The sequence below is a fragment of the Nicotiana tabacum genome, chromosome 7 (genome assembly GCF_000715075.1).
Source record: "Nicotiana tabacum cultivar K326 chromosome 7, ASM71507v2, whole genome shotgun sequence".
NCBI classification, from domain to species: domain Eukaryota; kingdom Viridiplantae; phylum Streptophyta; class Magnoliopsida; order Solanales; family Solanaceae; genus Nicotiana; species Nicotiana tabacum.
The window spans coordinates 137,041,148-137,059,032 of record NC_134086.1 but is presented as its reverse complement, the minus strand read 5'-3'; the positions used below and the strand labels follow the sequence as shown (position 1 = coordinate 137,059,032).

General features: G+C 38.3%; 2 protein-coding genes across 5 annotated transcripts; both read left to right on the top strand.

The window, feature by feature from the left end:
* Positions 1 to 2,087: 2,087 nt before the first annotated feature.
* LOC107766601 (uncharacterized) lies at positions 2,088 to 3,935 on the top strand. The gene has a single exon (XM_016585412.2). The coding sequence runs from the start codon at positions 2,088 to 2,090 to the stop codon at positions 3,933 to 3,935; it is 1,848 nt and encodes a 615-aa protein (XP_016440898.1).
* A 23-nt stretch (positions 3,936 to 3,958) lies between these two features.
* Positions 3,959 to 13,682, top strand: LOC107766600 (uncharacterized). 4 transcript variants are annotated; one of them, XM_075217692.1, is made up of 6 exons: positions 3,959 to 4,655; positions 8,917 to 9,092; positions 9,200 to 9,968; positions 10,076 to 10,561; positions 12,118 to 12,293; positions 12,383 to 13,682. In XM_075217692.1, exons 1-6 carry the CDS (start codon positions 3,959 to 3,961, stop codon positions 12,725 to 12,727), a joined length of 2,649 nt encoding a protein of 882 aa, XP_075073793.1. In that variant the 3' UTR covers positions 12,728 to 13,682. The 4 variants fall into 4 exon arrangements, with proteins under 4 accessions (XP_075073793.1, XP_016440897.2, XP_016440896.2 ...); XM_016585411.2 differs by having other exon boundaries at positions 10,073 to 10,561; XM_016585410.2 differs by having other exon boundaries at positions 9,179 to 9,968.
* The last annotated feature ends 4,203 nt before the right edge of the window (positions 13,683 to 17,885 follow it).

Here is a 17,885-nt window from a genome sequence, read left to right as displayed (position 1 = left end):
TAAAATAAACATTGTGTAGGATGAAAGAATGAAAATGACAATTGTTCAAAGTTAAAGGATGAGTTTGATTCTTAGGGGTCGTTTGATAGTGTGCATAAGAATAATGCTGAATAGGGTGTATTAGTAATGCTGGTATTAGTTTTGCTTGCATTAGTTATACTGGTATTAGTTATGCTGACATATTTCTTATCAATTGTTTGGTTTGATGTATTAAAGCATTGCACAATTACTAAAAGAATTATTTGTTTACAAAAATACCCTCAAAACTAGTCCACACTCTAATTTTTTAAAAGAAATATATGTTGAGAAATATTTTTATATGAAAAAGTTTTTAAGAAAAATATTTTATTTGTCTACCTATATCGTAAAATAAAATTAAATATTTATTTATAAAAAAGGAAATATGCTAAGTATTTATTTATTTGCTAGGGATATAATTTTATTTCTCACTATTTGGATTATTTTGAACTTGCATTAATATGCTAACTAGCATATTTTAATCAAGCATAAATTTTGAAGAACAATTTTGTCTTTAACTAAGCGAATGCATGCATTAAAACTCATTGCATTGCTAATACTATTGGGGTCGTTTGGTAGGATGCATTGGATAAACTAATGCATGCATTAACTTTGTGTATTAATAATACATTGTTTGGTAGACATTTTGAACTTATACATTAGTTATGCAAGCATTAGTTATACATCCTATTTGGTATTATCCTATGCATAACTAATGCATAGAAAATAATGGTATTAGCAATGCAATGGGTTTTAATGCATGCATTAGCTTAGTTAAAGACAAAATTGTCCTTCAAAATTTATGCTTGATTAAAATATACTAGTTAGTATATTAATGCAAGTTCAAAATAATCCAAATAGTGAGAAATAAAATTATATCCCTAGTAAATAAATAAATACTTAACATATTTCTTTTTTTATAAATAAATATTTAATTTTATTTTACAATATAGGTAGACAAATAAAATATTTTTTTAACTTTTTCATATAAAAACATTTCTCAATATATGTTTTTTTTAAAAAGTTAGAGTGGACTAGTTTTGAGGACATTTTTATAAACAAACAATTCTTTTAGAAACTGTGCAATGCTTTAATACATCAAACCAAACAATGGATAAGAAATATGTCAGCATAACTAATACCAACATAACTAATGCAATCATAACTAATACCAACACTACTAATACGCCCTATTCAGCATTATTCTTATGCACCCTACCAAACGACCCCTTATTTTCTATGCATTAGTGATGCATAAGATAATACCAAATAGGATGTATAACTAATGCATAGGTTCAAAATGTCTACCAAACAATGTATTATTAATACACAAAGCTAATGCATGCATTAGCTTATCTGATGAATCTTACCAAATGACCCCTTAGAGTAAACTTGGGGAATGTAAATGATTTTCGCCCTTATTAAATTAGGTACATAAATATTTTATATTCAAAATTTAAAATACAAATTAAACACTAGATAAAGCAATATTAAAATTTATAGCATACCTATTTCTTCTAATATCAAATCAAACGAGTTTTACGAGTTACAGAAATAATACTAATATTAGTGCAATAGTGTGTAATGTTTTAAAATATAAAGAGTATCATATATAGATCAAAATTCAAAACAGATGAGCTAAAGATACATCGACCGACTTCTAAACTAGATAGTACTATTTTGACGAGGAATTAAAAAAAAAAAACACACAAAAAGGAAAATAGAAGAAAGCGAAAAGTAAGGCAGATGGACCCACGTCATTCAATCGTCAAAACAGCCGGAATCCGTATGCATCTCTTCTCCCTTTTAGATTAGAAGCGGAAACTTCCTTTCCCCTTTTCCAGTTCCGTTTTGTTTTTGTGTTCTCTACCAACCCTTCTACTGTAATTTTTAACTTCCCATAGGAGTTTTCCTGCTTCCAAAATATCAGTTTTCAAACAAAATTCTCTGTTTCGGCACTCTTGTTAACTGTTATTATTGACTAAATTCTGAGGTTTTCTCCTCTCTGTACTGTATTAACTGTTAAATATCTGTCTTTTTTTTGTTTGTATGTATGTTGGTGAAGCAATATGGGTGTACTGGAAAAGATATCGGAAGCATTGCATAACAACGAGAAGAAGACGGTGGAGTTAAGTCAAAAAATATTTAAGTTAATTTCGGAATGGGGAACTTTTGAGAAGGACTTAGATTTATCCAGCAAGTGTTTGAAGGAATGCTTCAATGAGATGGAATCCAAGGAAATGCATTTAGGATCAGTTCAAGAATCAGTGGCGGAGAGCTTGAAGGAACTCAATGCTATTAGGGAATCAGTTGAACGAAAACGCGAAGAAGTTGAGAGGAAAGAGGAGGAATTGGAGTCGAAGTGGAAGGATTTGAGTTTGGCACGAAAAGGGTTTGCTGAGACTGTGAAGTTAAGGGAGGAGAAGCTGAATGATCAGGAGAAGGTGGTGGAAAGGCTTTGGGATGAGGTTAAATTCGAGCGGAAACAAACAGGCGATGTGGAGGAAAAATTAATTGAAATTAGGTTGAAAGAGAAGAATTTGAATAGGATTCAGAGTTGGATTCACCATGAAACACATGCCCTTGAGTTGAAAGATCAAGAATTGGCTGAAAAGATGGAAGAAATTAAAGTCAAGGAACATAATTTGCAGTCCATGAAGAAGGAACTTGAGGATAGGGAAATGGGGTTGGAATCTTTAAATAAAGAGCTGGTGATAAAGGAATGTATGTTGGATAATGTGAAGAAAGAACTGAGGGTGAAGGAGAATAACTTGGATTATGTGAAAAAGGAACTAAGGGAGAATGAAAATAACTTGGAACCTCTGAAGAAGGCTCTTGCTGTTAAGGAAAGTAGGTTGGATGGTGTGATGAAAGAAGTAAGAGTGAAGGAAAGTAAATTGGGGATAATGAAGAAAGAACTTAGAGAAAAGGAAAATAACTTGGAATCTATGAACAAGGAACTTGCTGTCAAGGAAAATAGGTTGGATAGTATGCAGAAAGAAGTAAGAGTTAAGGAAAGTAAATTGGAGATTTTGAAGAAAGAACTTGGAGAAAAGGAAAATAACGTGGAATCTGTGAACAAGGAACTTGCTGTTAGGGAAAACAGGTTGGAAGGTGTGAAGAAAGTATTAAGAGTGAAGGAAAGTAACTTAGACTATTTGGAGAAGGAACTTAGAGAAAATGAAAAAAAATTGGATTATGCAAAAAAGGAACTAAGGGAGAAGGAGATTAACTTGGATTCTTTGAAGAAGGAACTTACTTATAAGGAAAACATGTTGGATAGTATGAAGAAAGAACTGCAATTGAAGGGAAGTAACTTAAATATTGTGATGAAGGAACTTAAAGAGAAGGAAAAAGAATTAGATTTTGTTAAAAAGGAGCTAAGGGAGGAGGAAATTAACGTGGATGTGGTGAAGAAGGAACTTTCTGTTAAAGAAAATATGTTGGATAATATGAAGAAAGAGTTGGGATTGGAGGAAAATAACTTAGATATTGTGATGAAGGAACTTAAAGAAAAGGAAAAAAACATGGATTTTGTGAAAAAGGAGCTGAGGGAGAAGGAGAATGAATTGGAGTCGGTGAAGAAGGAATTCAAAGCTGAAGCAGATAACTTGATTGCTCTTAGGAAGCAACTTGAATCTAAGGAGGTCTTCTTGTCCTCAATGAAGAAGGAACTTGAGCACAAGGAGAAATTTCATGATGTAATGAAGAAGAAACTTGAACTCCACGAGGAACACTTGAAGTCATTCAATGAGAGACTCAATTTGAGGGAGAGAGAGCTTGATTCTATTCAAGAAGCATATAAACAGCGGTTTGAAGAACTTAATTCAAAGGAGAAGAAACTGGATTCACTAGAGGAATTTGCAAAAAAAAAAACTATGAGGACTTTCAATCAGAAAAGAAAATATTCCTGGTAGAGCAGGGACTTTTTGAGCAACGCATGAAAGAAGTTATACTTGGAGAGGAAAGTGTTAAGGATAGATTAGAAGAGCTTGAATCAAGGGAGAAACATTTTGAGGATAGGTGTAAAGAGCTCGGAGAGAAAGAGAAGCAGTTGAATGCTATTCCTAATGCGCACATAAAGTCAGAGCCTGCGGAAGAAGTAGCACTGGACAGGGTCAATGCTATTGTAGGTAATTCTACTGTTACAAGTTTTGTTGTGATAATGGATGGAAAGAGTTTGCAGATATTCTTAAATGAGCATGAGAAGGTGCTGGATTTGATGTCTGACGAAGTTTTTAAGGCTCTTCAGATGTCTCCTGACCCTGCACAACTGGTTCTTGATGCAATGGAAGGTTTCTATCCTCCCCATTTGAGAAAGGGAGAAACAGAGTTTGAGGGCAGTGTTGCCCGACGGAGCTGCATTCTGCTGTTAGAGCAGTTAATTAGGGTTTCCCCAGATATTCAGGATTTTGTGAGGGGAGTAGCAAGAAATATTGCAAGGGATTGGAGGGTTAAGATGAAGGTGACAAAAGGGAACCAACACGAGATCTTGGGGTTCTTGTATCTTTTGGCTGTGTACAATTTGGTTTCTTCCTTTAAGGTAGATTATCTTATGATCCTGCTGGAGATTGTTGCTAAGCATGACAAATTTGCAGAATTATGTGGTTCTCTTGGTATGAAACAGAACTTACCTGGTAAGTATGTTGGTATTTAACTATTTATTAGCATCCATCTACCACTTCAAAGACACATCAGAAACGATTCCTGCCATAGTTTTGCTAATATGCTTCCAGGCTCCAATACCATATGATGCTGAATTCACTTTAGTGATCCAGTGACATCGCTCAACATGCTTTGCTTTGATAATTTCCTTCCAGCGTGCTCCTTGTTCATCGCCATATCTCCATAGCCATATCATAAGAAGGCTTTTAGGTTTCTTTGATAAGAGTAAGAATCTATTGGAATCAAAACATCACAAAGATTGTGCTTGTGAAAAAACTATACAAATCGTGCATCAGGTTGATAATGTCATATGCATTTTGTACAAGGTCCTGATTACATAAAAATTATAACAACATAGCCAGTATAGTCCCAGAAGTAGGATTTGCGGAGGGTAGAGTGTATGCAGACCTTATCCTGCCTTTAAGAAGGCATAGAAGCTGTTTCCGATAGCCCCTCAGCTCAGTAAGGGAAATGGGAGAGGCAATAACAAGCAAATCGATCTGACAACCGAAGCGAAAATACAAAACTAACACTAGGTAATGCAAGTAGAAAACCGAAGAAACAACAAGTAGTAACAGAAATTTAGGAATAAAAAAATACTCAAAAGACATTTAAGTGGTGTGTCAAAGCCACTGTTACAAACAAGGATTACACTCGGTTACCTAACCCTTTACCTTTATTCTCAACTTCCACACTTTCCTATCCATGGTCATGTCTTTGGTAAGCTGGAACAACACCATATCTTGCCTAATCACCTCTCCCCAATACTTTTTTGACTTGTCTCTACCTTTCCGTTGGCCCTCCAATGCCAGCTTTTCACACCTCCTCACCGGAGCATCAATGCATCTTCTCTTCACACGCCTAAACTATCTAAGTCTCGCTTCCCGCATCTTGTCCTCCACATGGGCCACACCCACCTTGTCCCGGATAATTTCATTTTTAATTCTATCTAACCTGGTATGCCCGCACATCCATCTCAGCATCCTCCTTTCAGCTATCTTCATCTTCTGGACATGAGTGTTTTTGACTGACCAACACTACTCCTCATACAACATAGTGGGTCTGACTACTGCTTTATAGAACTTACCTTTAACTTTTGGTGACACATTCTTATCACACAAAACACTGAAAGCGAGCCTCTATTTCATCCACCCCGTCCCAATTCGGTGTGTGACATTCTTGTCGATCTCCTCATTCCCTCGTATAATAGACCCAAGGTACTTGAAACTTTCTCTCAAAGGGATGACTTGTGAATCAAGCCTCACGTCCACTTCCCAAGTCGTGCCACTGAACTTGCACTCCAAGTATTCTATTTTGGTCCTGCTCAACTTGAAACCTTTAGACTCCAGGGTCTGTCTCCAAATCTTTAATCTCTCGTTAACACCACATCGCGTCTCGTCAATCATTACAATATCATCTGCAAATAACATGCACCATGACACCTTTGTAGAATGTGACGCGTCAGTGCGTCGATCGCTAGGGCAAACAGAAATGGGCTGAGGGTTGACCCTTGATGCAACCCCATCATAACCGGGAAGTGTTTCGAGTCCCCTCTCACTGTGCTAGCCCGAGTCTTAGCGGCAACGTACATGTCCTTAACAACCCTTATGTATGCAACAAGAATGCCTCTAGCCTCCAAACATCTCCACAACACCTTCCGCGACACTTTATCGTAAGCCTTCTCTAAGTCGATGAACACCATATGTTAATCCCTCTTTCTCTCTATATTGCTTCATGAACCTCCTAATAAGGTGAATAGCTTTTTTAGGTCTGCCATCTATGTCGAATCAGAGCCTCGTCCAACAACACTCTACCTTTCTCATCCTTGATGCACTTCACTTGGTCCAGATCGCAGGCCTTCCTTTCTCGAACCTTGGCTAGCCTGTACAGCTTCTTGTCCCCTCCCTTGCCTCCAAGTTCTTCATACAGACGCTCAAACGCTACAGTCTTAGCCGCAGTAATTGCTAACTTAGCTTCCTTCTTGGCCACCTTATACTGCTCCTTGTTCGTCCTCTTATCCTCCTCGTCCACACTCTCCAACAGCTTCAAATAAGTTGCTTTCTTGGCTTCCACTTTACCTTGGACCTCAGTGCTCCACCACCAGTCCCTTTTGCGGCCACCAGATGGACCCTTCGAGACCCCCAATACCTCCCTAGCAGACTCCCTAATGCAATTCGCAGTCGCGGTCTACATATCACTCGCATCCCACTACGCTTCCATGCCCCCATAGCCAACAACTTATCCCTCAACTCCAGAGTCATAGCTCCCTACTTGATTAATCTCCAAATCCATGACCAGGAGCCTATGCTGGGTCGTGAGGTTCTCACTCGAGATGACCTTGAAGTCCGTGCACACACAGACTTTTATCAGATTTTCTGAATAGTCAATTTGAGTCTTGGCTGCCGAACTTTGGAAAGTAACCAAATATTCCTCCTTCAGGAAACTCGAGTTAGCTATCACCAAATCAAACGCCTTTGCAAAATTCAACAACGAAGTTCCTCCTCCGTTCCTAACTCCGAAACCAAAGCCTCCATGCACGTCATCGTAACCTTCAAATGCCTCCGCAATGTGGCCATTGAAATCTCCTGTTATGAAAAGCTTCTCAGTGAGCGGGATACCACGCACAACCTCATGGAAGTCCTCCCAGAAGCGCCTCTTTAACCTACTCGTCTAAGTCCACTTGGGGTGCGTATGCACTAATCACATGTAAAGTAAAACGCCCAACGACTAGCTTAATACTCATCAACCTGTCGCTCACCCTCCTATCCTCCACCACTAGCTCCCGAAGATCCCTATCAACCAAAATGCCTACCCCATTCTTGGCCCCACGCGACCAGAGTACCAAAATATAATCCCGTCTACATCCCGTGCCTTATCTCCCACCCATCTTGTCTCTTAGAGACAAGCTATATCGATCTTCCTCTTATGGAGAATTCTTCGCGAACTCTATAGACTCCCCCGTCAAGGTATATATGTTTCAATACCTAACTCAGCCTGGAAGCACCCTTACCCCCACCCTCCCCCCCGAGGACATGACCTTACCCAACTCTCTTCCTTTTCTTTTTAATTTTTATTTTATTTTTTTATGATTACATAAAAGTTGAAAAACGAAAAAGATTTATTCGTAGAGTCTAATTACATTTTCCTTTTTGCATAAGTGGACTTTTATTATTTATTGCTAAAATCTGATTTCCATCCCTCCCTCCTTCTTTGGCAGCATAACCCTCTCCCATATCACCTGATGAAACTTGTTTTGGGTGCAATTCCCTTCATATAAATATTTTCTTCTGATTTTGTCCAATTGCTTATGAACTTTTTTAGAGTTTGGAAATATTGACATGCGATAGGTGAGAATTCTGTCAGCATCGGATAATTATATTACTCTGTCTGCAAACTGCCAAGTGTCCAGCCTTCTCTTAAACTTTTCTACTCCTCCCTGCCAAACCTTAACTGATTTAAACATAGTTCCCAAGGCAACCCCAAGTATATAGTAGGAAATTGTCCTATCTTGCACCCCATCATTTCTGCCAGCTTCTGTATATTTTGGCACTATGTTGAATGGACACAACAAAATTACTCCAGTTTCATATGTAACCTAGATATGGCTTAGAAACGCAGAATCACCCTTAAGTAAAGCAATTGCAACTTTTCAGCTGAACAAAAGATTAGTTTATATCATCTCATTAATGATCTCTTTGCCTAGAATTACTTGAATTTCTTAGCTCTTGCACTATCTTGAAAGCTTCCTTGTCTCTTGATGTTAGAAACTGTGTCTATTTCTATAAAGACGATTATTTAGAAGTATTAATTCTTTCTTACCAACTATAAGTACCTTATTTCACGTAGATATGGGGCTATATTCAATCCTTCTCATTTTGTCCTTGAGCTGAGGGTCTTCGAAGGGGAGGTCTGCGTATACACTACCCTCCCCAGATCCCACTTGTGGGATTATACTGGGTATGATGTTGTTGATGGGGCTATATTCAAACTTTGAATGTATGCCACATGTGTATAAGAGTAATGGATCTAGATGTGGACTTGTCAAAATAAAGATGAAAAGATTGTGCACTTGTTCATGTTTTAGCAACCACTCCTCCTTTTCCCGATAGCTACACACCTCAAAATCCAGCAGTTAATTTATTTTTTTCTCCTCAACAAGATCTGCAGCACTGCCCTTGCATTCTTTGGGAAAGTTTGTTTCGAACTAAAACAACCTACTCGTTCTGATTACAGGTTTTGTCCAGAATCTTCTAACCCAGCGACAACATCTTGAAGCTATTAGATATGCTTATGCATTTGAACTTGTGGACCAGTTCCCACCCACAGCCATTCTGAAAAATTACGTGGAATATGTTGAACGTAATTATATGAATGTTTGCCAGAAAGAGACCTGCTCATTCGAAGAAAAGGTATTATGCCACTTCTGTTGCCAATGTTCTAACCCCCTCCTTTAAGACTCATTTTTATAATGTTTAATTTGACATTTTGCAAATAGATTGAGGCCATTGAACAACAGGTTGCTTCTATTAGAGCTGTTATCAGATGTATTCTGAATTACAAACTTCAGTTTAAATATCCGATAGAACACCTTGAAGAATGTATAGAAGTGCTTACAAGGCAGAAGGAAGATCAAGCTGCATTATGTGTCATTTATGAGGCTAAAACGCCAGAGCAAGCGAATGTGAATCAGATGGGCTCTACTAATCCATCTATTCCCACAGGCACCAAGGCCCTCAATTCCGCATCATTCTCTGCTAGAACCCCCTCGTGCACTTTAGGTCATTCCAATTCCATGGCCATTATCCTTATGAACATGAGTGGAGAGGATTTGCAGAATTTCTTAAACAAACATTTGAAGGAGCACAAGTTGTTGCGCAGTGAAGTCTTTAGTGCTCTTCAAATGTCGCTGGACTCGGGGATGCTTGTGTTGGAAGCACTGGTAGGGTTTTATCCTCCAGACTATCAGAAAGAAGAGATTGAATTTAATCGTAATATTATCAGGCAGAGTTGCATCCTTTTATTAGAACAGTTCATGGAACTTTCGCCGGAGATTAAACCAGAGGCTAAATTAGAAGCTAGCAAGCTTGCATTTGCCTGGAAAGCAAAGATGATGGGTGAAATGGAAAACCATTTGGCAATCTTGGGTTTTCTTCTTCTTGTAGGTAGCTACAGATTGGCTTCTGCCTTCGATAAAGATGAACTTGAGAGTTTGTATCACAAGGTATCACCGCATGTGAATACATCTGAAATCTGTCACGCCCTTGGTATTTCAAATAATACTTCAAGTAAGTAATCAAATCTAAGAATTTTGTAGATGGTATTGTCAAATTTTTTCCTAGAGTTTGTGTTAATATTGGCTTTCCAGTAAGTGATGATCTTCCTTCTATAGAAGAATCGAAGAGACACAAGGCTCAAGGCTATACAGATGAATCTGTTTGCAACAACATGGATATGAAATGCGAAGGACATGATGTAATCTGCAATTGTGCCTCAAGTTTACTTCGTACATCAGATCCTGCTTTGCTTGTACTGGATGCTTTCCGGAGTTGTCATCCCACAAAATTAGGGAGGTGTGAAAACTTCCCATCAGTTATGCGGAGCTTCTCTGATCTGTTGGACCAGCTGAGAGAAACTTCTCCAGAAATTAAACCTCATGTTAAAGCGGGGGCTATTGCATTTGCAGTTGATTGGTATTCTACATTGATCGGGTCCCAGCTAAATACATCCGAGTTCTTGGCATTTGTGCAGCTTTTAGCTATTTATAAAATAATAGACTCTTTCCATTCAGATGCACTTTTTGGTCTTTTGGAGAAAGTTCAACCAACTGAAAGTGTTGTTACTTTGTTCAAAATCCTTGGGTTGACAGATAAGATCCGATGTATGTTCCTCTCTCTTTCTATTGTTTGTTTCACTTTGAAATGTACTTGCCTGTGTACACACACAGTCACCTCCTAATATGAATAATGTGCTGCACTGCTGCTTGTCATATGAAGGGTCACACATTTCTAGATGTGTTCATTTCTCATTTATGATGGAATTTTGCTTCCTATTTTATAATATTATTGCCTTTTTAATTGATTATTTAGATCCTGTTATTGTCCTTTGAGGGGACTGAATTTGTAGGATTCATCTTGTTGTTTTATATTATGCATACTACAATTTGATCAGACATTCTATGAGTAGCATTCATTTTTTGATGATTTTTTCCTGTTGTAGAAATTGGTTTTACTTCTTCCAAGGAACATATGGAATTACTCCTTGGCGACCGTGATCTTGACATTCGATAGGTCTATGCTATTAGCCGAAATAACCCTATCTATGAGAGCCTTCTCACATAGTTTATAAAGCAGCAGACTTGAGACAGGTTGACTGCTAGCTTAAAACTAATCGATTTAGGATGAATCAACAATCATAAAAGGTTGCACAACCACATTTGACAAAAGGTGAAAGTAGCACACACAGTGGATAAAATAAGAGAAGTTCGCTTGAGATAATTTAGTCATATCCTATGTAGATCTTGAGATGTACTGGTCTGCAGATGTGTAACCATGGTGATTGAAGGTGTTAAGGAAACAAGGTAGACCTTAAATCACACAGAAAGAGGTTTATCTCGAAAGACCTATAATCTCTTCGGATCCATCCGAACTTAGTGGAAAATGGAGTATAATGAAAGAAAAGATCCATATAGCAATACCAATTAGTTGTGATTAAGGCTTCGTATTATTATTACGCTTACTTTAGGTCCAATATTAGGAGTTTATCTTGTTAGGATTTGTATGTCAGTAGAAAAGATAGAGAACATCTAGTGTCAATGAACTTCAATTGTTAAATATTGTTTAAGACGAGTTTAAATAGAGTGACATGGATAGTGAGGATTTATATGGCGACCCTGACTAGTTTGATTGTGAAGCATAGGTGTTTTATGTTATTTGCTGAAAGAAAAGGTACCTAGTGATTGAATGCTTGAATAGCATCCTAGTCTTTTGAATTGTATCTCTTTGGCATTTTTGAAGAGGAGTTCTGATCTCATTTCTCAGAATAAAGTTGGTGAGAATTTTTGGAGCTGATAAACCTTTGTTTACTTTTCGTTTATTCTGTGATTTTTCCAAATCTTTTGATGTACAATATAACTAGAAAATGCATTCAGCTGAGTTATTTTGAGGGTGTGGTTTGATATTTTACATCATCAGCATTGGCTAAAATTCTTGTTCCTTTAACGTGCAATCTCTATATCTGTGACCCGATATTTGAACAAAAAATTAAGTTGTTACTGTAGCTGATGTTTTCATCTGACTCTTGTAACTTCAGTTGACAGGGAACATTTTACACTACTCACTTCGTTTTTACTGAATATAACCAAAGACTGAACAGCCTTTGGATTTATCTGACTGATATTTTCTTTCCCCCTTTTTTTTTGTATTTTTTGAGTTACAGGCTTCGTCCAAAATCTTATAAATAAAAAGCAGTGGATGGTGGCATTTACTTATGTCTATGAGTTTGATCTTGTTAACTTGGTTTCACCAGTGATGCTCCTGAGGGATTATGTAAGACACTCAGAAGAGATTGCCAAGAAAATACTTCATGCTGGAAATAGTTCTCATCGAGCCCAAGTATGTAGTGTTCTCTTCCTCTTTGGCAAATAACTTCATGATCATTTCTTCTGAAATCCAAAATCAAGTTTGATCTATCTTTTTCGCAGATGAAGGCTATAAATTATGAAATAAATGCACTAAGAAATGCAGTTAGACATATTGTGGATCCTGGTCTTCAGTCGGAATATTCACTTTCTCAACTTCAAGAACAGATCGAAAAACTTCAATGTCAGATGTCAAACTCGAGTCAATCAAGCTCAAATCGAAACTTTATTGCTGAGTTCCGACAAGTTAAAACAAATAAAGGAACTTGCAGATCTGCTCCAATTGCTCAAGTGCGAAAAGAGCTCATGAAGAAACGTTCTGCCCCAGCTGGTGACACTGATTTTATCCACAGGGCTCGAGGAAAACAGAACTTTAAGCGCCATCGTCATTTATCCATGAGGAGATGAGTTGTATCAAGTGTTTTATTGACAATCCCTCACGGTTATGTTCTTTACGAGCATTGTGGGAGTGGGTTGTGGAGGAATATTTTGAGGGGGTGAGAATAGTTTAGTGCTAATGTGTCTCTTGGGTTTTGGGGGGTGGGGGTTACGTTTTTTGGGGCACTGGCGGTGTGGGGTTAACATTTTGAGGCTTGCTTTTCTAAACATTTGCAGAACTTGCCAGCAGGAGGTAACAGTTCAACGAATCCGGAGGCTATAGGATGGAATTGCAAGATTGGAAGTTGTCAGAATTTCAAAGCCGCATTGAATTACTTCACAAACAAAGCACATCACATGACTGCCACTATATTGGAGGTTTGGGAACCTTGGAGGGTTTTCTGTTAACTTATGTTATGAGAATCTTTTGACTAGGAGGAGGTAGCTTCTCCTTACATCTCAGTACATCTCAGTTTGGATCCCTAACATATCGAGAAATGTGTGCCTTTTTATTACCTGGTTAGCCACAAGAGGGATGATTTTGACGGCTGAGAATTTGAGGAAGAGGGAGATTACTTATGTTTGTTAGTGCTATATAGGTAATTATGGGATTGTTTGGTATATCTCTGGTGATGCCGGTTACTGTAAGAAATGTTCAACTGGAAGATGGAGATGAAGACGTAAGGCGTGGGAAGTTAGTCCACTAGCACTCATGTGGGTTGTTGGTGAGAAATATGAGACTTGTTGAAGGGGTAGAAATTGATTTTGCATCATTGATAGCCTCTTATCCTTTTTTCTTGGTGCACCCATGAGGCTCCTCGTTATGTCGAAGAGTGGGTGTCATGTGTAATAAAAAAACATATCTTTTTGGTAGGTTTTCCACTTTTTGGTGTACGTCTTGTGTATAGGTGTTTTAACTCAAACTTTCGCTTAAGTTATGTACTACCTTATAAAAATTGCCCTGTCCAAGCATTTCCTGAGCTCACTTCTTTGATGCTTGGATTAGTAGAGTCCGAAACTTTTTTGATGATTTTTTGGACAAAAAATACTTTTCTACTACTTAAAAAAAAAGTTACATAAATGAGTAAAACGCAGTACTATACTGCCAATTACTTTAACGAAAATTTAGCCGTTAAAGTAAAACACAGTATAGTACTGCGTTTTACTTAATTATTTTTTGTAATTTGCAGTACTATATTGCGTTTTACTAAGAAAATTATACTGCGTTTTATACTGAAACGTATTATTATACTGCTTTTTACTTTGGTTTTTGGTCCCACAATGAACTGACATAACAATAATTCAATACATAAAACGTTGTATTGTACTGCATTTTACATAGAAAAATTCTACACCCCAACGTCGGACTTGCCTTATTTAAAGGCGTTTCAAATTTATGAAAATTCATTCAATACTTTACTTCAAACTTACGTTCATACTTCTCTCTTCTTCTTATCAATCATTTTTTTACAATGTCTGAAGTGGCAAAAATAAGGGTTTCACTATATTGGGGGGGGGGGGGGGAGGTTGTGTTGGAGAATAACTCTGTGAGGTATAGCTCACCTTCACAATGTCATGTTAAATTGCCGCTTACTATGGAGTACGATAAATTGGTATTGTTGTTACGTAAAAAAATGAATGAGAGGAGGCGTTCGGTTAACCTTAAAATAACCGGTAGATTTTCGTATTCAGTGACTCCGCAGGGGTTTGCTTATTATTCTGAGTTTAACATCGAGAATGATGAAACTCTTAGAGATTTTTTGCGAATTCCGGATGAATACAGGGAATTTATTGTAATAAAATTATTGGAAATGTACGTCAAGGTGGAAGACGTTCCCAATAATAAGGGCGTGCATAGTAGGGATAACCCCTAGTCATCGGGTGGTTATTCTGGAGCAGTTTTTGCCGGACAGATTGCTGATGAAAGAGCTTGCCTTGATTTAAACTTGTCACCACCGGCGAATGAGCAGCCACAAAATAATTTTTTGACTTTATATAATCAACAAGACGACTGGTAAACTTCAATTTTACTACGCTTTAGCGATGTTTATTTTATGTTTTAATTGAATTTGTATTAACACTCATATTTTTCATAGGGGGTACCGTCCGGATACGAATTTTACAAGTTATGACCCCGCCCCTAGTTGAAATATGCGTAGTTCTGGAGTATTGGACCACGGTGGTCCATCCGGGAGTCATCACCAACAAGAAAACATCCATCATGAAACGTCAAGACAGTACGACTTGTAAGTAAAGTGATATTGCGATATCTAAAGTATTTATCTCGTTGGGTATATTATCATTTTGTTATTTTTGTGCAGCGAAAACGAGATTCTTGAAGCTCCTGACCTCACACAGTTGACCATAGATGACGTATTTACTCGTGATTTGGCAGATGCGCAGAGTCAGAAAGATGATAGTGATTATGACAACAATGCGGATGAGTCTGGGGATGACACACCCTTCCATGATGAGGGTGATGATGAGGAGAAAGTGAATGTTGAACCTGAGTTGACGAGAGAGCATGTTCCTCCACTCCCGCTAGACCAAGAGTGTACGAGTCCCACGTGCCATTTCATGAGCAGAATATTCCCTACCTTGATAATTTGCCAAGCATGCCGAATGTGGATTCCCTCACAAAGGATGATGATGAATTTCGGTCAGCGATGTGGAATGAGTCTAGACCAGTTGTTCTGACAAAGGGCATGTATTTCCCTGATAAAGCTCGCTTAATTAAGGCTGTAAAAATCTACAGTATAAGAGAGTGCCGTGAGATGACGGTAAGTAAGTCAACTACGGAGAAATACAAGGATGTATGCCGTAGAGACTTTATGGGTTGTCACTGGATATTGTGTGCCACCAAGAAGAAATCAGGTTTGTGGAAAGTGGGTAAATTTATTAGCGAGACAGATGTGAAATAGACACATACAATGAGAATCACTTCAACTTGGATGTGAACTTGATTTCTCTTGTCTTGATTCCATATTTGGAAGTGTCCATTAGGTTCAAGATTAAAGAGTGTATTACAGCCGTCCACCAGGAGTATGGTTGTTCTATAACCAAAAGAAAGGCATATCTCGGTCGCAAACGTGCCTTTGAACTTATTTATGGCAACTTGGATAAGTCTTTTTCAAATCTGCCCAGGTACATGGCCGCACTGCAACACTTTAACCCCGGGACTGTTGTTGAATGGAGGCGTGAGCGGAGTCCGGACAGACCCGAATATATTTTTAACTATGTGTTCTGGTCATTTAAACCAGCAATTGATGGTTTTGTGCATTGTCGTCCTGTTATTTCCATAGACGGTACTCATGTCTATGGAAAGTATGATATTAAGCTTTTGATGGCAGTTGTAGTAGATGCCAACGGGCAAATATTTCCACTAGCTTTTGCCATATGTGCCAACGAAAGTGAAGAGACATGGACGCTTTTTTTGAACCACTTGAAGCAGCACGTTGTCAAACATCGTTCAGGTATTTGTCTAATATCTGATCGGCATGGTGGTATTTTAAGTTCTGTACGTCACTTGCCTGAATGGCAGGAACCATATGCATACCACCGTTACTGTGTGCGTCACCTGAAGGCCAATTTCCAGAAGAAATATCCTGACAAGGCATTGCATGACTTAATGTGGATGGCTGCAACTGAGCACCAACAGTGCAAATTCACGAGACGCATGGAAATGATCCGGCAGTTAGAACCACGAGCCTATACTTGGTTGATGGGGCATGAGCTTCACATGTGGACATTGCATGCTGATGGCGGAAGACGATGAGGAGCCCTCACTACAAACGTGTCGGAGTTATTCAACGGCTTGTTGAAGTCTGCCCGTGGATTGCTTGTCACTGCCATGGTCCGCATGACATTCAAACAGAGTGCGGAGAGGTTTGTTGAAAGGCATGCAGCTGCATCAGCATTGATGGACAGGGGTGTTCAATTTATACCAATACCCATGAGAAGATTTGAAAGGTCCAGGAGGCGAGCACAGTGGCATTCATTTCTTCAGTACGATCATGAACAAGGTGTTTTTGAAGTTAAGACCGTTATCCGCGGACACCGTAGGAATAATCTACAGACGGTAAATGAAAATAGAGGGTTATGTTCATGTGGGAAATGGACCATCTACCACATGCCGTGCGCACATGCGTTGAAGTGCTTTCAACAAGTTGGATATGAGGCAACACACTATATTGATAGGCAATACAGTGTTGTTGTATACGTAGACACGTATAGTGGGAAGTTGCAGCCATTAGGTGCTGAGCATTATTGGCCGCCGAAACCTTTTATGATGGTATGTAACAAGGACTATTTGCGCAAGTTGCAAGTGCAAAAGAGAACGCGTATACGGAACCAAATGGATGTTGGTGACACCGTTTATGCGCATAAATGTGGCATATGCTCGCAAACAGGACACAACCGTCGTAAATGTCCTTCAGGTGGTGTGCGTGGCAGTGGTAATCCGGCTCCTGGTGCAAGTTCGTCGAATGTACCCAACTATCAAGGATACCCCTAGTCTTTTATTTTGGTATTGTTTTTTGTAATACGTGTTTGTACTTGTGTATGTTGCAATATATATCAAATAAAATTATGTTCCACTATTTGGAATAAGTGAAGAAAAAGCTGTTTAATTGTAGGAAAATGTAAATAAAACATTACTACAACACAAACACAAACATAACAGGCCAACATAATACAAATACATGAAATATGAAAAATACACTAAACACATACATGCCAATGTTTAGTCCCGGTTGCCATTTTTTCTCCGCTCCAACCACTTAAATCGTTCTTCCATTCATTCTTTTTCTTCTTCTACCTCTTTCAGTTTCGCCTTCACCTCCGCAAGTTTCCGTTTATATTTTTCTTTTCGTTCCTTTTGTGCTTCACAATTCCATTGTGCTTTCCATTTTTCTTCTCCCACCTCCTTCAGTTTCGCCCTTATTTCTACAATAATTCTATCGCTTTCTATTTGTGTTTCCCGTTGGCATAAACACATATTATGAAGAAACTACAATTGTTCTTTGTAGCATTCCTGATAACATGGTTCATCAACCCATTCCTCAAAATCACAAATAGGTTCGCCGGGAACCTTGTATAACTGGTTCATACAGCACCAGTAGCGGCGTCCAACTTCACCACCGTCCCAACAATTTTGCATCGAGCATTCTTTTCCACAGTTGCACTTTGG

Coding starts and splice junctions, on each gene's coding strand:
- LOC107766600 (XM_016585409.2), top strand. CDS start 3,959: ATGAAAGAAGTTATACTTGGAGAGGAAAGTGTTAAGGATAGATTAGAA. Junction 9,093..9,178: donor CCTGCTCATTCGAAGAAAAG/GTATTATGCCAC, acceptor TTTTGCAAATAG/ATTGAGGCCATTGAACAACA. Junction 10,562..12,117: donor GTTGACAGATAAGATCCGAT/GTATGTTCCTCT, acceptor TTTGAGTTACAG/GCTTCGTCCAAAATCTTATA.
- LOC107766601 (XM_016585412.2), top strand. CDS start 2,088: ATGGGTGTACTGGAAAAGATATCGGAAGCATTGCATAACAACGAGAAG.